At 37.8% G+C, this 27,755-nt stretch overlaps 2 protein-coding genes across 5 annotated transcripts in view; one reads left to right on the forward strand and one right to left on the reverse strand.

Moving 5' to 3' along the window:
• Nucleotides 1–25,925, reverse strand: LOC135480789 (arrestin domain-containing protein 2-like). Of its 4 annotated transcripts, XM_064760715.1 has the most exons (3): nt 25,525–25,590; nt 16,853–16,903; nt 1–5,153 (listed from the first exon to the last, which is right to left on the reverse strand). In XM_064760715.1, exon 3 carries the CDS (start codon nt 4,179–4,181, stop codon nt 2,958–2,960), a length of 1,224 nt encoding a protein of 407 aa, XP_064616785.1. In that variant the 5' UTR covers nt 4,182–5,153; nt 16,853–16,903; nt 25,525–25,590; the 3' UTR covers nt 1–2,957. The 4 variants fall into 4 exon arrangements, with proteins under 4 accessions (XP_064616785.1, XP_064616787.1, XP_064616786.1 ...); XM_064760717.1 differs by lacking the exons at nt 16,853–16,903; nt 25,525–25,590 and adding an exon at nt 25,853–25,925; XM_064760716.1 differs by lacking the exon at nt 16,853–16,903 and having other exon boundaries at nt 25,525–25,618.
• LOC135480787 (coiled-coil domain-containing protein 180-like) overlaps nt 1–27,755 on the forward strand; it is a 65,779-nt gene that overhangs the window by 20,221 nt on the left and 17,803 nt on the right. The window contains exon 17 of the mRNA XM_064760711.1: nt 25,546–25,770. Coding sequence (XP_064616781.1) covers nt 25,546–25,770 — 225 coding nt within the window. The remainder of the gene's footprint in view (nt 1–25,545; nt 25,771–27,755) is intronic.

The following is a 27,755-nucleotide window of genomic DNA, read 5'->3' on the forward strand; positions in this document are numbered from 1 at the left end:
AAGCTTTATAGCCTTTATTTAGCTGTAGAAATTGATTCAACAGCAAATTTTTAGGGAAAATACGTTAATCCATCTTACAAAGCAACAATGCACTTGTTTATTTTATAGGTGTGTACTGTAGCCTTAGTGTTGAATTTGAAATTAAACAATACATGCAAGGTGCCTATTAATAAATACCTATGGAAATACTGGAGACTTTTTACCAGTCTCTAAACATAGTGGAATTCCTGTCATTAACAACTGGATGTGTGTATAAAATGCCCCTTTCTTCTCTTGTGTGTTTGTGTTAAATGTAGGCTATGTTGTATCCCGTTTCTCCAGTAATTCAGTTGGTTCAGCCCAGGGTTAAGTTTAAGATGAACACTAGTTGTTGAGCATTGATGTTGAGGCAGAAACATTGAGAATTTTTGTAGAATTCGAAGGATGTTGTTGATTCAGTGACTGGATGAGTTAAGTTTTTTTTTTGTCCTGAATTTCTGTTAACTTTTTATTGTTTTTAATGTCAGTTAACCACAACATCAAGCTGTTGGGATGTTTACCAATAGTAAGATGTTGCGATTTTCAGCAATGGCCAGGTGTTGGGAATCTCACCAATGGCCAGGTGTTGGGAATCTCACCAATGGCTAGGTGCTGGGATTTTCAGCAGTGCCCAGTTTCTCACCAATGGCCTCGTGTTGAGATTCTCACCTGATTGGCCAGGTGTTGGGTTTCTGACCAGTGACTAGATGTTGTGATTTTCACTAGCGACAAGGTGTTAGGATTCTCACTAATTGCCAGATTTTTGGTCTTTCACTAATTGACAGATTTTGGGTCTCTCACTTATTGCCAGATTTTGGGTTTCTCACCAACAGCCACATGGTGGGTTTCTCACCAATGGCCATGTGGTGCACTTTTTACCAACGACCAAATGTTGGGATTCTCACAAATGGCCAGGTGTTGGCATTTACACCAATGGCCAGATGTTTGGTTTCTCACCAATAGCCAGGTGTTGGGATTCTCACCAATGGACAGATGTTAGGATTTTCACCAGTGGCCGGGTGTTGGGGTTTTCACCTATGGCCAATTCTTTTGACTTTTTTTAAACACATGAACATTTTTCTGATGTCTTGTAGATTACTGTACACACGGTCCCAGAAGTTCAAATCATGGTAGAATTTGTCTTAATTACACATCATACTGTGCAGATATTCCAAATTTTAATTTTAACGGTACTAAACAAGCACTGATTTTAATAAACAAGAAATCAAATTAAAGAAAGGTGTTCAAAGCTATTTTATGCCATTACTGAAGATTACTGAAATAATGTTCCCAAAAATTCCTTTCGTGTGGTGAACATCAGGAAAAAATGGTGATGTGACGTCAGAGTTCCTAGATACCGTTAGATTGGTTCATAAACCCACCATACTATTCAAATATTTGAATGCCTTTCAACACTCTCAAAAAAAAGGGGAAAAAACAAAATGAAAGTATTTTTACAGTTTTCAGTTGTCTGTATGATAAACCTTACTTCATATTTTAGTATTTCTTTAAAATGATTGTGTGTGTACTGGCCACTTTGACCATTGTTAAGCTATTTTGTAGACAAGATGACTTTAGAATGATAGAGTGTATCATAAATGTTATATTACAGAACAACATGCTGAATTATAAAGATGGATTTAATACGTACCATATCACAAATTATATGTATACGAATGCCATATACTGGTGTGATTAAAACATCAGGATATTAACACTTAAAATATATACATGTATGTAGGAAATAACATAACAAGGACAAAGGTGTCAGATATGAATGGTTGACACCCTTGTGTGGTCTACACATAACAAACACGCATACTGCTGCTGTAAGCTATCAAGAATTGTATGGAGTTTTTCATCAGTGAATCGCCCTGCGGTACTACATGAAAACTCAAATAAAATTTCATGTGAATAACTGTTTAATCAAATCATATGTAATGTATGGTGTTTTTTTTTACTGCTCCCCCTTCTACACTAAAGTTTGTAAAGCAGGGCAACTGTCTTTTGAAAAATCCCATGAAATTACAGGTAAATAATACAGTCAATAATTAAAACACATCTTTATGATGTATTCACAAATATATACTCTGTGTAGTAAAACGCTGATAATATTTATATTAAAAAAGTCATAATACCATTTAAAGTAATGTTACTGGTCTTAAAATAATTAAAAACATCACTGTTAAAACTTGACATATATTTCAGTCAGTTTACGTGAAGGGCACATACAGGTATATCCATCATGTACATGTTCTAGTATAATAGCACAGCAGTCTTAATAATACCTTATTCCATTTGTATAGGCATGTAGTCCTCTTAAGGTTAGATATTTGCACAATCCATGTGACGTAATGAATCCCAATAATTTGTCCAGGGCAAATGGAGTGATAAAATCTTTCTGGTTCATCTGTACATAAAGCTGTTCTGTGGCCTCCACTTTATGCATGTAGCCTCTAACCGACACACAGAATTCATTGTTGGATTTATTTGTTCTCAAACACTTCCAGTAAGCCACTGAATTAGAATGGGTTACTGCACCTTCTGTTATGACCTCATCCAAAGTTGTTCTCGAATACTTTCTGCTTGTAGCATACATGTGCATGAAATCATCTGGTACACTTTTGTTGTTTTCTGCATGAAAATCCGTTGAGAAAAATGCTAAACATTTCCAGTCAGTAGGATCAGGAGTTTGAAAAAAAAACAAAACAAAAACAACTCACACGATGAACCGTTCGTATCCAGTCCATCTGCTTTTATTTCCTGAGGTACTAATCAGAATAATGGTAAATCAGATGAAAATCCACATTTTCCTGTAATGGCTTCACAGTTAGTACATGAAGATAGAGAATGTAAGTGCAAGAGTCTACATGTCTATGGACTATGCCACAGTGCTAAGCTGTAATAGTGTGTGGTTCCTAGGTGTGTTACACCGTTCACTATAATCTGGTGTTTTCTATAATCTCCTCTGGATAATCCTGTCTATCAGGCGTGGGTTCGCGCTGTGTTACGATGGGTTTGTTTTCTGTGGCACGCATAAAACTGTCCCCTCGTCCAAAGATGGGGTTGTTGACAGGTCCACCGGCCCTCATCTCTGGCACAAGCGTCCCGTGATGCCATGTATGGTTGTCGTTGTCATCCTGGGCCTTAGTCTCCATGGCCAACATGGTGAGGTCACTGTGCGGCATGTCCCGCCCCACGGTTGCCCACTGACTGTTGATATGCTTCCCGTTGCCGTTCATCGCCAACACTTTGCGGTTTTTGAGAGACGACGCGCCAACGACCACAGGTATTTCTAGGCGGAGGTCTTTGCCGCCAGATATTTCCACTCTAAACTGGAACAGGTAGGTGATGTCTATGATGTCACAGAATTCCAGTTTTGTTTCTGGGATGTACGGTGGGATTGTTAAGCGAACATTCTGCCATCGACGACCTTGACCCTCACCAAGGTCCACCTCATCTCTGCGTCTGTTGACGATTTGCTGGAAACTGTTGGTGGAGTTTTTGGCAGTGAATGTGCTATGCATGATCAGAGATGCTTGAACAGCCGTGATGGTTTTAGGACATCGGTTAGCAATTTGAGCCGCAATGAACAAATCCTCACCAGGGACAACACCGGTTTTGTTCACACTAACAACGGCCTTGACCTTCCCAAAGGAACACGTGCCATAGATTCGCTTTTGTTGCATGATCTCGACAGGTTGTCGCGTGGACTCTGACAACAGTGACTGCCGTAGCAGAAGGAAAGGTTCAGAGGTCAAGTTATTGTCTATTACCTTCTCACCTTGGACTGTGGCCTTGAGGACGTAGGTCACGCTGCCAAATTTGCCGATATATGACGAAGGAAGGTTTTCAGGGAGGAAATACTCAAATGGGAACTCGTGGTGACCGTCGGGCAAGCTCAGCGGGCTGCCCGGTCCAACATCTATCACAGATTTGGAGGCATTGATGTAAGTTTCCGAGGCTTGATATCGCTGACCAGAATGCTGATCTTCCCAGGCTGCCACGCCTTCCCCTCTGATTTGCAGCAAGATGTTCTTGATGCGGGATGGGCGCAAGAGCCGCAGGGATATTTGCCCGCGAACAATCTCACCCGGCTGGTACTGATACTGCTCATCTATGTCATGTTCTAGGTTGATTACCAGATGCTCCACGGCTGACATTTTGGCAGATTTCACGATCAGGTAAAGTTTATACCGACAAATTATAAACAAGTGAATTGATCTCTTTCTCTTGACTGTCTACATCACACTGAACTGGCACCTGTGCTGAGAGCCATTCACACCTCAAAGAATAATTATAATCCAACTACCTGTTGTGCCTTCAGGTAAAATCCAGTGGCCCTACAGTATAAACCCTTGAAAATCTCCCCCTGGAAAATCCTGTTTGGCCCTGCAGAAAGATCTGTGACTTCCTGCACGCAAGGACAGTTGTTGTGCTGCAATAGTTTGCTCACTGATTAAATCCAAAGCACCAAGGTAATCCAAAACCCTGAAGGAAATTAAATCCCCTAGCAGTCAGGAGATCTGTGAAAGCTAGTACAGCTAGAAAAACAGTTGCTCAGATCAGACCTAGGCATGTGCTGTTGTAATCCTGCATCAGCATTGATACTTAAGGTTTGGTGGTTTATTTCTTCACCTAATCTTGCAGAAGACTTAATCCTGCCAACAGTCCAATACAACACCTTGCCTCTTGGTAATCAAAATCCCAGGTGTGGTTAGGTTAGAAATTATTACGACATCTAATCCAATGAAATTGAAGCCTTATCTTTTAGCACTGACAAAAATTCTCTTTCATAACTTCATACTCACAGAAAATATTTCAGAAATGTTTTTATACTTTTGTCTTTTGATGTTCAACATGGAATAGTCCTGGACGATTTTCTAATGAATGGTTTCGGAGCTTTTTCCTGGCTGTAAAACTCGCAGGCTTCAGTAGCACATACACTTGCCTAGTACATGTACAGAATAATCCACACCCTATCCAACCTGTGTTCACTGACAGGAAACTAATTGTCTGGACATCAAGGTAATTAATTTTAGAGCAGCATTGTTTGGTCAGTTTCTCACACAAGTATATACCTGGAAAGTCTGTTTCCTGTCCAACAGCCGTTCCTCAGTGTCCTTGGCACTCGTCTGAAGTCAGAAGAGACAGGGAAACATGTTAGACAGCTTAAGCAGTGAAAATGTTTTCTCATATGTCTTGTCTGTATTGGGCTCATCGCCAGCTCAGATAACAGAGGTGATAAGTTAGCTTACACGATCAAGTGGGCTGTAGATGCGCCTCTCAACTCACAGATCATCTAGCCGCCAACAGGCCCGTGTCTGTGACATCATTAAGAGATACAGACAAAGGCATTCTTCTCTTAACATTATCTTCATACATGTACAAAGAAAGCCAGAAACACTTGAACTCAGAAAAAAAAAAATAAATAAAAACAGTAACAGATGTTAAGTGAATTGACAATAGGGTCAAATGTCTTAATGTATTTGCCTGATGTGAACTAGATTTCCTCTCAGTTACGATTAAGGCCTAGTACATTTCAGCAGAAAGTGTCAGCCCTGCATGCTGCAAGTTTTTGCGATTTTCATATCATGCCATTTGAAAATGCAAAGTGGTTGCTGTACTGTTAATATTGTTTTCAGTTTGGAGTACACAAAATGTTAAGTATAGGGTACAGAGAATGATAAATAGTTTGTGTTATAGTCCTCAAAGTTGCTCATAATATGAAAGGCTTAATTGTACATGCCTTCTGCTGATAGAGATATATAAACATACACTCTGTGTGCTCAAAATGTGTATGTGTGAATGTACACATATGTGTGGGCTATAAGCAGATACATTGTGTTATAAATGGGAAAAGATAGTGAACTTTCTATCGATTCTTTGTATTTCGCAAATTTATTTAAAGTTGGCCTACTTTTCTGTGAAGTCTTTCCTACATCGATCTTGTTTGAAAATGTTAATTTTCCCCCTTTATGTGTGTAGGAATAAAGGCTGGCAGTTTTTTTTTTTCACAGATTTGAATACATCTGTGTATTTATTTGTTTGACGATCGATGTTTTATGCCGTAGTACATCTGTCTGGAATCAGTGTTTATCCAGTGTCTGCATCCAGACATTTCAGATTTGTATGTAAATTACATCTCTGTTTGGGATGTACAAAAAGGAATTACAGACTGAACACAGGTTCATTTGCTCTTTGTTTTTAGGCCTCAATTAATTGGTTTTTTTTGGTATTTATTTCCATTTCTCCTTTCTTCCCCACTCGTATCTGTGCATGTTTATTGAAGGTCAGTGTGACATAAAAATAAAGACATGCTTTTTTATGATGGCCCTGCAACAACATTTTGTTCTGCTGCGATAATTCTCTTTGAGCCAGACTTACAATTAAATGTCTCCTGAAAAATTTTACAAATCCTATTCATATGAATTCACCAAGTCTATTTTTTTTTTGCAAGCAATAAAAAAGCAAAAACAATTATACCAAAGGAAAAGCAGTACATGCACTGCTTCTGAAGTGTTTTTTTTTTTTTTTTTTTTTTTCTTTTTCTTTTTCTTTTTCTTTTTCTTTAGCTTATGTGAGGACAGTATAGATGTATAAAATAACAAGGTATGGCCATGATGTAAGCAACAGTGGTGTTTGTGAAGTTCTGCAGATTCTGTTGTAGCTGGGATTTTTGAAAAACAAAGTTAAGCTTGCAGCTGATTTTGTGATGGTAATAAGGTGTATAATATAACTATAAATCAGTATTATATGTCAGACTATCTGTTAGCCAATCTCAAAAGTGAGTCGGGCAGGCTGTAAAGCCTCTTCAATCAAACTATCTCCCCTATAAAGCATGTAATTACCACTGAAAAGCCTGTCAGATAGAAGAAAAGAAGCTGAATTCACCGGCATATTTTTGTGAAGCAATTAAGTACACAAAAGATTGTCCTCAATTTAATTAGATTTGTTTTTAAATGGTTTTATATATTGGAGCAATCTCATCTGATCTCAGGTCTATATTTCATGATTTCTGTGAAGTGTCGATCGGTCAGAACGATTTATTTCAGTCTTAAAAATCTTAAGAATTGCGTTCTCAAATTGCATATTTTATGGTATTGTCGTACTTTACTGGTCAGATGTGTTGAGGATTTAGTACAGATTGTGTGTAGAACAAGGGTATATTATGGAGTACCTCTTAGGCTTTTCTGTCAACAAAATGTGTAGATTTCTTTCTTTTTTTTTTTTTTTTTTTTTGTATTAAGCAGTTTTGTTTAAGAACCAGTATCATTTTAATTATGTGCAGAAAGATAATAAAGCATATAGTGTTTGTGAATGTTTTAATTAATACCCCTATAATGTGAGGAACAAATGGTGGCTTTGTTGAGGGGTTACTTACACCTGTCTCTGAACACACCTTGATTACAAAATATCCTGTTTACAGATATTGACAAAAAACATATAGCAAAACTACAGCTTTTTACATACAGCTGGTGTTACGTCATACAGGAGACCACACAAGTGTCATTCAGAGTGAGATGTAAGGAAGTTTGACCGGTCATTGATATAGATGTATCTGATAATCTGGTAATATTAATTAAATTCTCATCTGCATAAATTGTTGTTAATTAACACTTAGTCTTTTGCAACAGATGCATTGCATTTTGCTCTTGATCCCCCCAAAAAACAAAAAAAACAACAACAACAAAAAAAAACAGTACAGACACAATTGCACAAGGTTATTAAGACTTCTATTTGTTACAAGTGAAGTTTTGTGTAATAATCTATTGCTAATTAAAATATGCAAACTGAGGTACAACAAAGCATGACATCTGCGACTTCTTTACCGTCATATCTGCTTTGAATGTCAGACAAATACACCTGCAAATATGATTTTTTTCACAGCTGTCTAAATTATTTAGAGCTGTTTCTTACCACATATGTCTGCTATCTTAGAACTTCATACCTGCATCAGATGTTATCATTGATAACCTTAATGAACTCGGCAAATTCATTTTTTTTATTGTGAGGAGTTTAAAACAAAGGGACATTGACACATCCACACCAGGTAGGGCTCTGTGGTACAGACAGTAGTAATTAAAGACAGCTGACATGGGATGAATGACAGATTATTGTATGCGTCTTCACCCAAAAATGTTCTCAAATGTTCATTTTTTGAGGGCTAAAGCTCTCAAAAACATTGCATTTGGAGGTGTAACTCACATTTACCCAGTAGGATAGCATATGTCACCCTACCTTCAAAACACCTTCCTAAAATCAATAGAACCCTCAGAATCAGGTGAAATGATTAAACTTGGTTATTGATGAAATGTTAGGTCAAATACAATGTAAACTCCTACTGCAGTAACAAACTGATTTTTCATCTACATGTATCTCTAATGTTTGACCTGGTTAAGCCAACATAATTCATTTATTGAACATAAATATGGTTAAGTTACATGTACTTGCACATTATAGTTGAAGAATTTGGAAATGAATTTTAAGTTTAAAACTTATCAAGACTGAATGCCTGAATCATGAACATTCTATACATTTGTTATTGTAAGATGTCACTGCGAAAATTTTATTAGATCAAGATGACTAGAAACAATACTTTGTGCTTTTGTCAGTATTAATTTCTTATAAATTTATACATGAATGCTGAAAGATATTAACCTAATTACAGTTTCTTTGTATGTTATCTTGTTAGTGAAAAGAACGAAAAAGAAAAACTTATCCTCAAACATCAAATTACTTGCCTTAAGTGTAGTATTGTCAAAAAACTTAGATCTTAATCATTAACATAATTTTTTTATTCAACTCCAATTTAAGTTTGAATAATGTTTTTTATACCAGGTTGGTGGATGCCATGTTAATAAGTAGTGATAGTGTTCTTTGGGATTACATATTCAAAATAAAGCACGCTGACTCTTTTGCTAAGAATTTTAATGAAACCAGAGCAGGTTTTGAACCAGTCACCCTGGAGTCTGAAAATTGATATGTATTATGCTGTGGGCATGCCAAAATCAAAATGCATACAACATCTTATACCTTAATGTGCCACTAAATTATTTACTTTTTACATGTATGTAAAGAGCTGCACTTGCGATGTTTGACAGCCTTGTTTTTTAGAGTGTACAACAGATAACCTTGTGTTGTAGTGTCAACAATTATAACCGAACCTTTACAAGCCAGTTTTATGTTCTTGTCATTATAAGCTTACGTCAGTAAGATCAACAGCTTGGCTATCATACTTAGCTGCACAAAACCTGATCATCAACTTCTCTGTCATTTTTTTGCCAGACTTTTTTGTCGTATGCAAAAATGGTTCAAAGTCTAGGTACACACAAAAGCTTGTAGAATTGTACATAATGACACTAAAACTGCTCGAAGAAAAGGCCACTACTCTTTGGCTGTTTCTGATTACAGTATGGTAAATGATCTGAATTGATTTAATCTGCGTTTTGTTGATCTAATTAAGAAAAGTGTTTTGATGTTTGTTTGCAAGGTAGGACAATATCCTGATGAAAAGGTGTAAGTTTCAGCATCTGAAGTAATATAGTTTATGACATTTATTTGCCTCTTTTTAACTGTGTGTAGCATGTAAGCAATTACATATATCATGTAAGTATCATGTAAGTAGTTACGTATGTCATGTAAGTATCATATAAGTAATTACATATGTCATGTAAGTATCATGTAAGTAATTGCCATACTTCAGTACCCTGGAAGTATCAAACAATACTTGTGTTCATACATTTCTTAATTAAAAGTGCATCTGTACTCATGTGTTTGACGTATGTGAATGGTATTAATGAAGCCCCAAGGGTGATGTGAAGCATGAACACAGGCATTTGTCTCTGTCATATTATTACAATTACATACGCCCACAATCCCAAATGCTGATGTCTCAAATACTTCTACCTTATTTAACATCTGTATAATGAATAGCTGTATTTCAGGAGGTGAATTTGTTTGATCGATGCGAAAGTTCATGCCTCGATTGTTAGTGAAGACCCTTACTGGGTTCAGATCAACCCAGTTACTAAATGCCCAGGTGGATTAAAAAAATATATTAGCTGATGGTAACTGAAGGCCAGGTAGGTCTATATTGTAGGCTATACACCTGTTGTTAGGTATAGTTGTCTAAAGGTTTAACCTGACCACACCTTGTCCCCTCATTCAGGTGGCATACAGGTGTATGTGTGTACTACAAGTGACATATATACTGTAAGCAAAACAAAAAAAGCCCACGTTAGCAACAGGTCAACATTCAGATACATGTATAATGGCATACATGAAATACAGAATGTTGTACGAGCTAGCAAATAGACCATTATCAAGTAGATCCCACATCATATAGTATAGCTACTAATCTTTAAATGGGAAGGCTGTAGAAAATGTTACCTATCACAAGTTATGTATATATTTTTTAGTGTGGCATACAAATGTCTACACCATATTTTTGAATGATCAGTGTGTGATCTCCAGCGAAAGTTAAGACTGCATAAATGGTCACACGAGTGTCGTGGACTGCTTATTGTTACCAAGGCCTCACAAACCCTGAGAATGTAGGAATCTGCAAAGCCATTATCCAAGACCAGAAGTGAACCCACACCTGAAGCAATTGCCAATTAACTGTGGAGCGCATTCTCTGTTGAATTCACTCACCCTGCCCCAGGCATTTGCTTGTTCTTTCAGCATCAGCTGGATTGCACGTTGTTAAGATTATGTGTTCGTTAAAAGCGATCCTAATACGAATCTATTACTCTTCAGCTCTGTTGTCTTAACAATGCGTTCTGTGTTTACACTGTGGTTTGTCCATATGCTTCCTGAGGTTATGTTTGTGGTGTCGTAGTACACGAAAACAGTCACGCATTCAGTTGTGTGGTTTGTACATTAACCACTACTAAAGTATTAAGACATGTGGATTAAATATATAGTATAAAGTACTTTTTATATTACCATGTTTGTTTTGGTATAGAGTCATGTAGTATACATTTATAAAGTGATTGCACTGTAATAGGTAGTGCTGCACACGTTCCTTCAGGGATGGTCTAACTGATATATATGTCAGAAATGTGACCACATTTTCCTAGTTCCAGTTTATTTAGGCCTTTTTTAAAAAATAATTGATCACTATAATTAATTCTTTAATTAACTGAAACTACAGTAATAAAAAAAACATGAAATGTGTGATAATTTTGATACTTTGGCTTGTCTACCCCTTTGCAGCCCAAAAAAAGAAAATTAGTACTTTGTATTGTTAACAGTGATCTTTTTAAGGACGCTGTGCTGTACATTTAGGTAGACATACATTGTAAAATTTTGTTAAATTTCTGTGATAATTTTGATACTTTGACTTGTCTACACCTTTTATAGCCCAAAAAAGAAAATTAATACTTTGTATTATTAACAGTGATCTTTTTAAGGACAATGTGCTGTACATTAAGGTAGATATACATTGTATACACACTACAATTCAATGTCCAGTGATATATTTACACCTGAGAACTACCCCCATCCTCAGGTGTACTGATGTGCATGCGTGATCAAAGACTGGTCATTTACAGGTGTCAATCTTGTGACATGATGTGTCTGTTTCCTCCGAGTTTTATCACATGGATCTGATAGACAAAACAACCAGAACTTCCTGATGGGCAAAATGTGTCACTTGCTAACATATCACAGGACAATAACATAGGCATAGTATTTAAGAACTTAAATGTATGAAAGAAAGGAAAAGGGTCTGAAAATGTAAAACAAACAGCAAAGAGTGTGATGTGGTGGTTTGTTAAAGCCTACTACTACTATTGCTTCTTAAGTTGTATTTTGACAAGCCTAACTTCAGCACAGTTTATATGGACACATTGTACACCTGAGTTGTAAAGAATATCTTCTAGTTGTAGCAGTTCTGTCTATTGATTTGTTATTTCAGGCAGTATATCCTGATGGTAACAGGATGGTTGTACATGTATAGTCATGATGGGTTCCATGGTTTTCACACCTATTTACATTTTTCAAGCATGCTGGTAACAGCATGGTAACAATCAAGGCCTGCACACTTTCCCCATGCACCCATCAATCATTTACAGCTTTCCCATTAACAGTAATAACTCTCAGAAACTCCCCATGCCCACTTAACACACTGTAAATCTTCAACCGTTTCAACTTCTGAACTTTTTTTCTCAACTTTTTCTCAAGCTTCATAAAACTGTCCAGATTATTTCTCTGCTCTGCAGAGTTGCCCAGGATGTTTCAGAATATTTGTTGCAGAGGTGGTTGGAAATGCTGAATAATTATGGTGTACTCTGTACTGATATTACAGTGTACATACTATAGTCTCTGTTATATACCATCCATTGTGTTGTTGTTCAGCAAGGCCTGGATTTGAACCCATGACCTCCTAGATCAGCATCAAATTTCAGCAAATCGAGCCAAAAAGAAAACAAATTATATTTTCTTTTTTAATCATTTTAAATCATTTTATCAAGCATGGTCATCAGTAAGACAGCACATGTACTTTAATTATACCTACATGTAAATATATACATGTATAAACCCAGAAATGTATGGTAAACCAATAGATCAAGAAATGTTTGTATGAATGTGTGTATGAGTTCGATCATAAAAGATTCACATGTATTGCTTATTTGACTCTCAGAGCTATACTGTTTTTTGAAGCTAGTTTTACCAGTAATAGCTGTACAATCAGATTGGATTTTGTACATATTCAATGGTCTGGAATACACATGCACTAGAAAACAGGTTCCTGTTGTTCTGTTGTGTTATAGATTTCTGCGACATTAAAATTGTCCATTCATTGCATGCTGGCCTAGATCATAGCTATATGTACATGGACCACAAAATGTTCCAATTGTGCAAGTTCACTCTTGATCCTATAGCCCTTATAATTTACATTTATGTGAAGCCATGGAATACTTATTGGTCTGCTCAGGAGGATATTTACATAATATCATGTGGAACAGCGCGCGCTTTCTGTGGCGTTAATTCATTTCTTCGAGGTTTGAGGCTGGCTTTCAATTTTGATCTTTGTGCTGTCGTGTGTTGTGGGCTTAAAATATACCTATAACTGAAGTAAGTCTAGTTATGCACAACCACAGCTTGACATTTACCCTAAGCCTTCAAACTTTTCTTGAACAACCACTGCGACCAAGAATTTGAAACATTCTGAGAGGACTATGGGTTGTAGAGAAATAATTTGCTCTGTTTTATGAAGCGTTCATCTTTAGTGACACAAACAAATCATTTTCTTGTTCTGCATGCTTGTCCCAGCTGTCTGGAAAAAGAAAAGAATGTTTTTCATTTTTTTGTTGGTTTTCTTTTTTTTTTTATTAACATTTTCAGTGTGACAAATTCACATTGATTTTTATCTAACATAATGTAAGAACTGAACATTTGCTGAAAGAAAATAGATTTACTAATTTAATATGCCAAAAACGGCTCCAGATTTTGTACAGATCGAGTTTGCATGGCCTGGAAAAGAATTTTTCCCTTCTTTTTTTCACTGTAATTAATACTTAAGTGCATCTAAGTTAATGTCACATTGATCCTTATCTGACCCTTAAATTTAAGGATTGGATAGGAAATACCTAGTGATGAATATTTAATAACCTTAGAGCAGGTGAATCCCAGGTGGGCTGAAAGGTAAGCTATTCTAACTTCTTCCCCACCTCAATTCATCAAAGACTCGGTAGTCAGTTAATTATCACAGGATGTGATGCCAATCTGGTTCCCAATCCATCAAGCTTCAGGTTCGGCTCAGTGTTTCTTTTGATTGTTTTTTTTTTTTTTTTTCCAGGCAAGAATTAATCTGACACATGAATACAAGTGACATCATGAAATTTAAACAAAGACGTGATAGGAAAAGAAAGAAAAGTAATTATTTCTACACCTTAAAAATCATTGTGCATCATACAACCAGGCAGCATTTGTTTGCAATGTTAAATCAGTTCTCTCCCATGTATATAGTGGAACATGTATATATGCTTTTTCACACCTTGCATGAGAAATGAACTTTTGAAAATGAATAGTTGGCTGGAATACAGCAGTGTATTTACTTCATATTTTATGATCCAGGGCCAGCTTCACAAAACTTCTTACTGAGTTCGGTAAATTGGTTAAGTTGCTGCTTAAAAATTTATTTATTTATTTATTTGATCGGTGTTTTACGCCATACTCAAGAATATTTCACTTATACGACGGCAGCCAGCATTATGGTGGGAGGAAACCGGGCAGAGCCCGGGGGAAACTCACGACCATCCGCAGGTTGCTGAAGACCTTCCCACTTACGGCTGGAGAGGAAGCCAGCATGAGCTGGACTTGAACTCACAGTGACCGCATTGGTGAGAGACTCCAGGGTCATTGCGCTGCACTAGTGCGCTAACCGACTGAGCCACGGAGGCCCCCTGCTTAAAAACAGTGTTCAAGTAAGATCATTATGTTGCTTAAGAAGCAAAGCTCATTTGCATTAGGAAGAAAATAGTTTTGTGAACGGGCTCCAGAGCTTCAGTAATTAAGCATGAAATTCTAATTGGTCAAACACCTTAAGTGGGAACATCTGTCAGCAGCCAGCAGATGATTGTGGGTTTCCCCCGGGCACTGCCCAGTTTCCTCCCACCATAATGCTGGCCGCGGTCATATAAGTCAAATGTTCTTGAGTACGGCATAAAACACCAATCCAATAAATAAATAAAGTGGTCAAACAGTTCATAGAATGTCCTTAATGAGAACCTGTATAATGCTCAGCGGCGGAACCTTGACGTCATTATATGGACGTCAAGCATTCCTTTCCCAGCTCGTCATGATGACGTCGACTCAAAGTACGTCATTATAATAGAAACTGATACAATGTAACTTTGTGGAAGTTGCGCTACAATCCATTTTGTCATAACAATTGCTCAAGGTTCTGATTCATAATAGCGCCACCTCATGGAATTAAAAAATATGCAGCCTCCCAATTAACATTTTGATATGAAAACTGACAGTTTTAAAAATGCAATTTTTAAACACTAAAACAAATTTACTGCATTAAAAGTTTCAATCCACAAGAATAGCTTTGGTTAAATCTGGAGTATTATTATGAACTGCAAGTAAAAATCCATCTTTACAGTTTTCAAATTAACATTCAGCTGAAAGAAAAAGTGTTACAAAGTAAAAAAAAAATGGAATAACAGAATTGTTGGGTAAAAACTTGCAATTAGGGGCTTACAGCTAAACTGCTGTGAAAAGCTGTATATGTCATCATTATGCATAGTAAACCCGGTTTGTCCAGTTATTACAGCCAGCTACTAAGGTCAGAGGTCAGGTTGAGATGACCTTGTGTTGACATGGGGCCGATTCCACAAAGCAAGTTTTGATTTTTAATAACATAGCTTATTAGGCCGAATTAGAGCTCTTTTAACATAACGTTATACATGTAGCTGTCACATGTTCACAATTTTAATACCAAAGATCCAAAAATATTAACTTTCTATTGTAAGATTTAAAATTTTTACTCAATTTGTCAAAATTGTCATTGTGGAATAGGCCCCCAGAACCTTATAAAGAGTCTTAATTAACAGTGTATATACAGTGCAAGAGTTTCACAGGTGTCTTGACAGTACTCAGTGCATGTCCACATACCATTATCACAGTTTAGATAGTCACCCAGTCACAGTATGATGCATGCACATTTTGCATTATTGTCATTCAACGATTTGGCAAGGTATAAAAGGTCATGTTGGGAAAAGTTCTATCATCATTGTCCAAGCCTCACAAGAGCCTTTTCTCAACTGACCTGTGAGGTAATGAATGGCTCCTAAGGCTGGCCTGTGAGGGGTAAGGGTCACAGGAGAAGTTCACAGTCTGCTGAAGCTCTACAGGGGCAGAAGGTGACACTTTTGTGGTATAATCAAATTGTGCAAGGGAGGTGGGTGGAGGGGGCAGTGGGGGCGTAAAGAAGCATGGAGGTATAGACAGTTTATCTAGAGATGATTTTAAAAGCATCAGTCTTTTGGTGTTATGAATTTTTAACAAAACTGTGATAGGAAAAGAAAAGTAATTATTTCCATCTAACCATAGTACTGTCCATCCAGCCATTTCTTTGTAAACACTCTTTACCTCTTGAGCACTTGTAGCCAAGTTGGCTAAACTACAGGTTTATGTAAGCATTAAAAAGGAACTTCAATTCATTTGTATGTATATTAAAGCTTATCTTTGGTATCATGAGTATAGCATTGTAAATCAAGGATTTGACCTTGTTTGCTGTGACCATCTGTTTCCGAGTTTTATATTAAATATTGGCCGAAAACCTTTTACCTTGATGTGTTTGTACACGCAACACATTGATAAAAACATGGGTAGCATATCCCTGTTTATTTTCTAAACACATGCCCAGATTTCCTGTGACACATATGGGAAAGCTGTTCTCACTCAAGAATGTCTTTAGTTATATCCTTCAGTTAGGGACATTTCCTTCAGGTAGTCTACTCTATCAGCTAGATATAGCTTCTGTCAGTATCCAGTTATATTGTATTTAATTCCCATATATGGTACATGTATGATGTAGCAAAAAATATTTTTCTTTCTTTCTGGAAAAAGTAATCAGGATGTATCTAGCCTTCAGATACAGTAGTTTCTATGTCCTGTAGAACTCTAAACTTTAGCATTTGGCAAAAATCAGCATTTTCCCTATTTAGCTCCATGTTATTTATCATCTCCTGCTCCCTGCGAGAACCCGGGTGCTCGGAACTATGAATTAAGCACATAACTATACATCCTCGTAATGGTTATATAATCACCCACCTATTTACCAGTGTTACCGGTGGCATTAACTATGCGTACGTACCTGTTCTTGTAAGGTAAACCCAACCAAGGCCTTTGCTCGTTAGTCTGGTATCTACAAAAGGCAAGACCCAAGGCACACCTGACAGTGGTTTGCTACAAGCCTTCCTGCAATTCCTCTGTTACCCTACAGAACACATGCCGGTAGACAGGTTTAGCCAGTTAACCATAATAATCATGCTAATCCAGGCAGAGGAAATTTACCTGTGTGTCTACGGTTTGAGGTTATAGACAAGTACCAGGGTGTCATGGTCTATAAGGCTCGTTTTCCTAAGGTGCACACACCACAGGGTGTAAGAGAGATAGGAGACAGCACTGGGGCAAGGAGAACTCTGTGCTTCACAACTATCTTAGTCACTCAGCCCACCTGTCTTTCACATGGTAATGTGGGCAGAGCTCCTCGCTCTGCTTCACTGCCTGACAGGCCCTCAATAGATCAATAGCCCCCCCCACCCCCACCTTCCCCCACCTTCCCCCACCTTCCCCTGCTACTTGGGACTGGACAGTTTTACACTCCCTATTTAATGTTACACCTGATGCTTGCTGACTGAAACCAGGAGGTGAGGCACTCTTATGGAGCCATTCTTTTGATATTACCGTAAATAGTGGAATGTTCCAGTTCAGAGATAATTAGGTTTCATTCTCCTTTTAGTGTGTTAAGTGCATTATATCCCCATTGTTTTATATATACCGTAAATAGTGTAAAGCCCCAAGACAGATAGTTGTCTCCATCTTTTACTGCAGTATGTCTCCATTCCTGTGATATGTAAGGTAAATAATGTAAAGTCCCAAGTAATAATTAGGTCTCAACTGTCTTTTAGTGCACTGTATTCCGTTGTTTTTGCAGTGTACTGAAAATAGTATCAAGTCCCAAGACATATAATTGGGTCGCAAGCTTTTTTTACAGTACAGTATATACCCCCATTCCTTGTGATATGTACCGTAAATGGTCCAAAGACCCAAGACAGATAATACTAAATATAAAGCCACACAGCAGATTCTAAATGGCTTTCCCTTAATGTACTTTGAACAATGGTGTACCATCATAACGCAGATATTGAACAGTTTCTTTATATGAGTTAGAAATAGTATAAATTCAGAAAGCCTATTTTAAAACCAAAATTTAGGTCAACAAAAGACCTGGTAAAGTTACATATCAAATCTCTGTGTTTTATGAATGCATGTGGTTCAAAATATTGAGGATTAACTCACATTACCATTACAGTCATGTATACAACTCCTTTTTGTCTGGTAGATACATGTGCATTTGGTTTAGAATACCGAGACATTTATTAAGTCATGAGTTATCTCCTCATGGTTGATACTGACAGTTTTCATGATTGATACTGACAGTTTTCATGGTTGAGTGAGTGAGTGAGTGCTTGGGGTTTAACGTCGTACTCAACAATTTTTCAGTCATATGACGACGAAGGAATCATTAGGGTGCATGCACGTGTAATGTGCCTCCTTGTTGCAGGACGGATTTCCACCGCTCTTTTATTTAGTGCTGCATCACTGAGACGACTTACCGAAGGCAAGTAAGCCGCCCCGCCCGAGCCATTATACTGATACGGGTCAACCAGTCGTTGCACTATCCCCTTCATGCTGAACGCCAAGCGAGGAAGTTACAACTTCCTCTTTTAAAGTCTTAGGTGTGACTCGACCAAGGATTGATCCTGGATCTACCGGTCCCGAAGCGGATGCTCTACCAACTGTGGTTTTCATGGTTGATACTGACAGTTCAAATGTTAAAGAGCTACTACAGTGTCAAGACCTGAATGACTGAAAAGGAAGGTTAAATGCTGAGGACTAAGATAGTCGGAATTGCTTTCCTAAATTCTTGAAAAATAACAGTGTATTAAAACCGCCATCAATAGTTTTGGAGGATAGTACACAAACAAAAGTTTTCTCCCGTTTCCAATTTTGCCTTGTGTGATGCAGGCAGCGAAATTTGGCGCGAACGAAACCATCGGTCGCGCAACGGTTACGTGCGGTTCAATTTGGCTAACCGGAAAATCGGTTAGGCCAACTGTCCAACGAGAACGTCCTTAGAGTCAGTGTGCATTAGGTAACTACAGATAAACTGGACTGAACAGCTTTCATAATCACAACGCGGCCAGTATGCGGTCAGCCACAGCCAGCTGCCTGTGCTGGTCACATGGAAATGTAATCATTCATATATGCTTTACAGGCTTTGAGATAATACTCAAATTATTTATTTTGACTTATCTTTTCACATATAAGCCTGTATAACGGAATTTCACGTAAAAATGTGCCACAGGAGTCAAATACCAACCAGGCAACACACAACGTTGAAACACCGTGTGAGTGTAAAATTTCTCTTTCTTTTGTTCACCAACCTTAAGGTATGAGCTGCTAGATATAGAAAAGAAAAACAAACGTAACATTGAGCTGAATACTTTTATTAATGATCCAGAATGATGCCTGAAACATAAACCACGTAAACAATTAGCGTAACCGATCGGGTTGATAAACATACGTGGCGTAACCGAATGATCGGTTAGGCGAGGCGGAAAAGACGTAACCGATTTCTGGGTTTCGCCGGCAGGCCAAATTTCGCTGCCTGGTGATGTCATGCAAGAACACTTGGCATCACCCATGCCTGATGCACTTTCCAACGCGCATGATGTCATGCCAGTGTAACTGCCTTACTCGACGTCACATTTACTTGACTCGTCGTCACATATGGAACATTATCAAATCACAAATCAGGAAGGAAAATTTTACGGAAACTGCCCAAGATTTTGTTTTTGAGGATTTTTCACTTATATGAGTTAGTGTTATTCGTCGCAAATCTTTTTGAACCTTGGTGTTAGCTCTGTTCCCTAGGGTATCCTTCATACCATTTTAATGTTTCCATGTGGCTTCTCCTAGGACTAAAGCAGCACTTTAAGTGAAGTGATCATTTATTTAGGTATTATTATACAATGTGTGTTTCCATGCATTTGTGGTAAAACAAGCCCTTTGACCTGCATTTATAAGCCATTGACTTAATTGATATTTATTGGTAAGTCTATACATACATATATAACATATAAATATGACATACAAATATCAAAACCTTTTTACTGAGTATTTATAGCATTTTGGGTGTCTTAGTTACCATTAATTTTATTCAATTTTTAGCCGTCGGCATACTTCTGTAATATGATGTAATATGAAACAGATTTTCAGAGTGTTTATGGTTCAAGTAATCTAAGCCTTCTGACCATCACCCTCAGAAAATAAAGCTATATATATATATATATCTTCAGTCCTTTGACTGCACTCTGGAATATCTCTGTGTGTAAATATGCATACAAATAAAACCAGTTTTCTAAAGGCCTGGCTCCTCTAAACTTTATGAACACTGTTGTCTGCCTGCCATGGCATGCTGAGATTTGCCTGTGTGTGGGTTTGGTAATAAGTATGTCATGGTCAGGTGACTTAGCCCAGGGCCTACCATTGGCTGAACAGACTGGAGGGCTTGGTTTGGTCAGGGCAAAGCAAGCTAAGATGTGGGAGTAAATGTCTGTAATGTGACATCAGAACTGCTGGGTGGAAGCTAAATAGAACTGATGTCGCGTTATTAGTAACCGTCATATAGCTTATAAATAGCTCTCTTTTCATATCGGAAAGTCAGCCATGGTAGACAAGGTCTGAAGCAAAAAACCATTTGTTTGACCTATGGGTGGGGATACCCAAACACACCAGGAGCTCTAAGTGCTGTGGTTGGTGTTGCCATTACTCATATATTAAGCAGAATTGTGTATACTATAGTATACACTACATTACAGAGGAGTTGCACGTGACGTCATCACTTTGGCAGAACAATAGCCAGGTAGCCATATTGGAGTCCTGTTAACATGGGTTGCTATAGCCACAGTACTCCAATATGGCTACCAGAAGTAGGTTATGCAACCCCTGTACCTATACATGTATGTGAATGAGAACATAGAGGGCATGGTTACATAATACATGTAATAATAATGGTGTCTTTGTTCAAGTCATAACAGTCCATATAGTTACATATGTGAGAGAAAATTAATGAATAAATAAAGATTGGAGAATCTTCATACCCTAATTCCTTAACTTTTTCACATGAAAGAGCAGCTTTATTTTTGATTTGATTTTAGAGACTGAACTAGATTTGTTGGATTGGCCAGTTTCGGAGCTTCACAAATATTATGGTTTTATCAGTCAACACAGAATAATGCCTCCAGGCTATGTTTGAATAAACACCTTGCAAACATGCGAAAAGGTTGCAGAATTACAGTAGCGGGAAAAGAAATAACAAAAAATAAACACATGCGTATGTAATCAAAGAGGCTTTCCACAAAAGCAGTTTACATTTAATATACATGTAGAATGTAAAACATGGTATAAAACCTTAGAAGGGGGGGTCCTTGGGCTTCAGAGTTCTGAATACCTGAAATGTATTTTGTTTGTGAAGACAGAACTATAGCAGTTGGAATTTCAGTTTTCCATTACCAGGTCTTACCTTGTCAGGTAAATAAATGCATATCAGTGTATACAAGTATGTCTGTAGATTTGCTCACACATTGGTGTCGGTGTGAAATGGAAAAGAATTAAATCTGGTAATAGTTTGGTGCTTTGAAAGATAGCTGGCTTAACCATCCTAAAATACATGCAACATAAGTGATAATTTAAGGTACTGGTACACGTAAATTAAATTATGATCACAACAGTATATAGCTTCAATTTAAAAAGTCCTTGCAGCCAATCAGTGTTGATTCTGTATGCCTTTTACGACGACAAGGTTTATGATGACAAGGAAATCAACGTGATACAAACCCAGGGATCTTAAAGCGATCTTAGACATAAGCCAAACTTTTAATCATTAAATCAGGTTTAAATTCAATTATTTTAGTTGAAATTCATTGAACTATAACTTACTCCGAAGCAATATTTTAACCTTGTTACATCAGAAATAACAATTTTAAAGTGATTAACTTAAGTCTAAGATCGCTACGTGCTCCCGAGGCCTGGCCTATTGTCCATTGTCTAATTATGAAACAACATGAAAATGAGGTCAAGCAGGCTGATGTACTTCATTGCTTATCACAGTGAACTAACAACATCATTAAGGGCCAGCCCCCCACCCCCCCCCCCCCCCCTTTTTTTTTTTTGCTGTTGAGATAATAAGTTATTTTGACGATTTATTTTGATATGGCTTTTTTGTGTTTTTGTTTTTTGATGTTCTGCTAACCTTGAAACACTTTTTTGTGAATGGTTATTTTTTCTCTTATTTTATTTATTTATTTATTTTTTTGAGGATAACCTTATTAAACACTATTTCTTACTCCCTCCAAACCCTTCACACAAATACCTGCTAAAGAAGTTCTGTTAATGCTTATCCATTGTCTCTCTTTTCTGTTGTATGGTTTCTGTTTTTTCTTTGGATGGGTATATCTGGAGACAATTAAAGAATCCATAGCCATAGACAGAATATTCAAATGAACATGTGAAGGCCCTGAGGCAGGCAGTGATTATGTTGCTGTTAAAACACACCGATGCATGCAGTCGTATTCTCTCAGGGCATGAGGGTACTAGTTTTAGGTTAGAGTGGGCCGGGGTGGTTTGGTATATACTTTTCCATATGTGGGTCGTTCGTAAAACAGACAGATACAGTCCAGGTAATATCACAGGTATGGACGATTCAGGAAATGCTTATGAAGTGTATATGGACACTTTTCTTATACATACAAATCATTTGAATGAGAAAAGGTGAACATACTTCCACGCCTGAAAGAAAAATGCTATGAGTGTGCATATAACAGCCATATCGCCAATATGACAGCTATATCACCAGTATCACAGCCATATCACCAGTATCACAGCCATATTGCCAGTATGACAGTCAAATCACCAGTATGACAGCCATATCATCAGTATCACGGCCATATCACCAGTATCACAGCCATATCACCAGTATGACAGCCACATCACCAGTATGATTGACGTATCACCAGTATCAGAGCTATATCACCCGTATGACAGTCATATCGCCAGTATGACAGCCATATCAAAACACGTCTAAATTATACCTGTCATGAGTAAAATGAAATTTTTCACCCTTATTGAAACATATCTGACCTCACAGTTAAAACATAGGCGTTATTATAATTAAAATATACCTGTCACATTTTGGCTGTCGTTGAAGTTTAAGGTTTGACACTTCATGTACTAGCATACATGGTTTTAGTAAAGGCAAATCATTTTCTTCAGCTACTGTTTTCTGTTCCCTTTTGAGAACTCCTGATGATCAAACAATAAAACTTCACAACTACATGGGGGTTCATATGTCCTGCCCATTCATAACCTTAAATCCAATCACTATTTTCCATCAAGTTGCTGATAGACATATGGTAATAAGATAAAATAGGAAAGCTTTAATTAGGATATTAAAAATGCATGCAGCCAGTAAGTATAATTATTCAGAGCAAAACGACGCACATGTAGGCCAGTACAGACAAACTGGCCATGGCTAGAGTCAAATATGGGACTTCACTGGTCCAGAGGTACTGTTTGTGTATCACTGAAGACTGGATTGTGGGCCTGTCATTAAGGTTGCCTCTGCTAGATGTTTATGTATATACTGCACCAGAACCATGGGTTAGGTGAGGGCAGTATATGGCTGTTGAACAAAATTTGAACACAAAATTAAAATTGCACCACATGTAGCTTTTATGTGTATGAATAAAATAGCCACTCATTCATAACGCAGTTATTGCTACATTCTGTATTACAGGACCTGACAGCACCTGGCTAAAACCTGGCCTTATTATTTTAATGAGATTTCCCGGAATAACATGAGGAACAAAATGTCATCACTGTACAAATGGCTGGTGTGAATCGTGTCTTGACATCTTGAGAATTGTATCTAATCAAACACGTTGCCATTAGACTGCGCAGCCTAAGCTGTGACGTAGCCTTTGCTCATTCACTCCATGAAGTGAAATATGATAACGCTGAACTACTACATGAGACATCATTTTGTCACATGAATCTTATTGTACAACAATCCTCTTGTTATTTTGTAAATATTTGATAATGGTCCGGAACACCAGCACAACCCCTCCGAAGGCTACGACCTGATCCAGTATCCCCATGGCAGCGCGTCTGCAGGTTACTTAAACTGTAAATGATATATCAGGCTTACTGTATCAACAGGCAGTATGCAAGCAGTGGAAGAAATATCCTTCCAGTATGTCCAGTTTCCGCGAAAAACGTTTATCACTTAATCGCTGAAGTCCACAACCTTTATCTGCCTTAGTCTACTGCTTTGACTATATAATGCGGAAAATAACTTTGACGTTAGACAGCTAGAGTAAACGTGATGTCACCTTGCTGTCGATAACGGAGATGCACTGAAGCTATGTCAAGACGAAGTTTCACTAAACTTTCAGTGGGTTGAAAAAATCTAAAAAATATTTAATGTCAGTTTATGATGCTTTGAACGGTAGTCTTTCAATGGACATAAACATCAGCCAGGTGCTGTCTTTCACTTTAAAGGGACATACTACCAACATCGAAAACATTGTGCTGTTGTTTTAGACGTCATGTACACAAATTTGACACTCCAAGATGTCTACTGACATGTATCTGACTTTGAGTGAACAATCGAATGTTCAGTTTTATCCAGGGTTTACTTTCGACCATCAATTCACTCAAGTGACAGTATTTAGAAAGCTTGATTTTTTGTAGTCATTTACCTCTCCTTGTTGTCTACACAACGGGAGATGTTAAGCTTACTTGAAATGTCAGATACGGTATTGCGATGTAATTATGCCGACTAACATGCAACATCACTTCTGCTGTACAGGTCATTGGGAATTACGATCATACTTTATAAAACATTATGGATGGAAAGGAAGATAGTATTTGGTTTACTAGACTTATAAATTGCATATTTTTGTATTGTTTCTATGTACAATCCACCAATGTGGGAATCCTTGCGCTGCCTTATTTGTGTCTCATCGGGCGAAACATTTTTCAGAAAATATAGACCCATGAGGTTTAGTTACGAGCCTACTCATGTTTTATCTTGGTCAACCAACTCAAAAATTCTGAATTTTTTTCGACGGTACATCCCTCTGCATAGGTAAATTTTAGGGTTTGGTGTGAGAGAAAAAGTGGTAATTCTGTCATGCAGAGAATGACATTGTACAGTCACTCCACATAAGGTATGTTTTATGGATTTGTTAAAACTGTCAGATGATTTTCATGGCAGGGCTGAGGGGGATGTAAAGACAATTTTAATACCCACAGGTGGTTGCCACCCAGTCCAATCTACATAAAACTAAAAGTTTTGATACTTAGCCCCAGTCTTGATTACATACACCGAGATCACATGCTGGCAGTTTCACATCTACAGAGTGTGCCAAAACTGAACCAAAGGCCAAAAAATGCCTTAATTAAGAAGTGTTATAAATTTTTAAAAGTGTGTTTGATTTGATTGCCTTGATGTTAAAAATACATATAACTACATGTATTATTATAGGTGATATTTGTTCAAACAACAGTACAGACAGTTAGCTGTTCTCCCAGGCACCTACCTTTAGTAACTCTTTATAATACTGGACTGTTCTGAGCCACTACCCCAACCCTGTTTGCATACTCTTGCTTTACATATAAAAACCAAGCATCTCTTACCGGTAACTCCTATAATTGCAGGTGAAAGGCAGCCCCTCCCTGCCGATGATCGTGAGTGAGATACTGTCCACATCTAAGGGCACGACGTTTTATGTCCTCACGGAGGCTGGGGAACATGGGGTACAGGAAACGACCAAAGAGGATGATACAAATTACGGGGCGTTCCTTACAGAGGCACCTTCACTGGAGGAGATCAAAGCTGACTACCTACAGTGGAGCAATATCACAGATAGTCTTCTGTTCGAGGTGAAAAAAATGTGAGTCCTTCATCAAGATGGTTATCACAGGTGTTACAGGTACCTCATTAAGGTGCACAGGTAATGCTCACCTGGTCACAGGTAAACTTTGGCTAGTTCCACTAATGAGATTTTCACAATCAACTGCCTCGGACAGTAGCAGGCATTGTTTTTTCTTTTTGCCCTTGACCCTCAGATAAGTTTTCAGCCCTCAAAGGTGTAGATGTGGCTGTGGGTCGGAGCACAAGCAGGCTAGTTCCTGATTCACTATAGCCATGTCTCTGCTGTCGTCAGCTGAGCGTGTAATAGGGTGTGTAATGTTGCATGAGATGTGCTCCTACCTGAGGGGGAACTCGAAGTGAAAGTACATGTAGAGGAGGCTCTATAGGTTGAGTTGTTCACCCAACATGTACCTCATTGAAGGAAAGTAAAAGTATAGGAGGCTCTCTGGGGTGAAGTGTTCACCCTACTACATGTACCTGATTGAGGGGAGAGTTGAAGTGTAGGGCCCTGTCTGATAGAGGAAAAGTAAAGGTGAAAGCAGAGGGGGCCTCACTTGCCTCATATGATCACACACATTTTTCAAACTTAAGTATTTTGGGTTGCTTTTATCTAAATCGTACATTTGTGACTTTATGAGGAAGTGAACTGGGTTAAATCAGAGGGCAAATATAACTTAAAAGTACAGGAGTTTCTCTTGGATGGCCTGAAAGGGTACTTTTGGTTTGTGTTATGTAATTCAAACATTTCCGAAAGTATCATAGAATTGTTTAAGTTTAAGTGTTTAAGTACGAAGCTATATGTCATTATAGTGATTTAAACCATGTTCAGGAATATTTCACTCTTATCATTGCTGACATGGTTGTTTGTAGAGGAATCCAGGCAAACCTGCAGGAAACCACTGCACATTTCTAGGTACCTGATTAAAATCCAGACATAAAGCTGTATGCGGGATTTGAACTCACAACCTCATAAGTCATAATGCCAGTGACCTGAATGGTGATCAATAAGCCAGAGGCATGATTGCCAGTAGGCTGATTATTTTGAGCCATTCAGTGTTGAGGACTTGCTAGAAAACCAATCAATGTCTGTTTAATCTGGCTTTTTTAACTCTGGCCTGAAATGTCCAGATGTACACAGGGTTGTTGTAATTAATGTATGCATACATGTACGCCTAGCTGTATGGTACAAAACAGTTTTTGATGAGACTGTTATTAATCATGACTGAATTATTAATTTACACATCACTGAATAAGATGTCAGTACACTGAAATTAGCTCGATATTGATACAATGTTAAGTGCAACGACTTTCCGTTCAATGCTATAGGGGAGTACTTTTTTTTACCTGGCCAGGCGGGTTATTGATTGATCATTAATCATATCTAACTATGCCTGTCCAGCTGCGTTTGCCATTTTCAGTCAAGAACATAATCAACTTCCATCCGCTAATCCTTATTGTAGGGACTACATTGTCAGAACATTATGGCGATTCATTATTCTTTAGAGTGGAACCACCGTTGCTCATTCCCATACACCTGAGAGTCATTAGTTGTCAGGTATCAGAAACACAAAGGTGCAGCAGTAGCGTAGCATTCCCAGTCTCGTCAACACACCTGCACTGATTAAAGAAAGAGCTATACCCCACTCCCCAGAGAAACTAAACTCAGTTTTTTAAATTACACACAGGAAGCCTTACGGAGTAGAACTGAGAACGTCTAAGAATGTTTATTGGCGATTCCTCAAAAATGAAAATTGCTAAAATTTAACAATATGCAGATCCTTCAAAAATAAATAGAACATGAAGACAGGGACAAAATGAGTTTACAAATTGCAAATATAACCACTCATAAATCTCCCGTTTGTCACATGTTTAATGATGAAGAGTTTCAAGGCCAACACTTGTCTCAATCCTCATTTCATTTTTGCTGTGTGAATCTGAGTATTAAATCAACCATACTGTGTTGTGTGATGCTATAGTCTTGGTTTAAATCAGG

This window comes from Liolophura sinensis, chromosome 13 (genome assembly GCF_032854445.1).
Source record: "Liolophura sinensis isolate JHLJ2023 chromosome 13, CUHK_Ljap_v2, whole genome shotgun sequence".
In the NCBI taxonomy this organism is placed as follows: domain Eukaryota; kingdom Metazoa; phylum Mollusca; class Polyplacophora; order Chitonida; family Chitonidae; genus Liolophura; species Liolophura sinensis.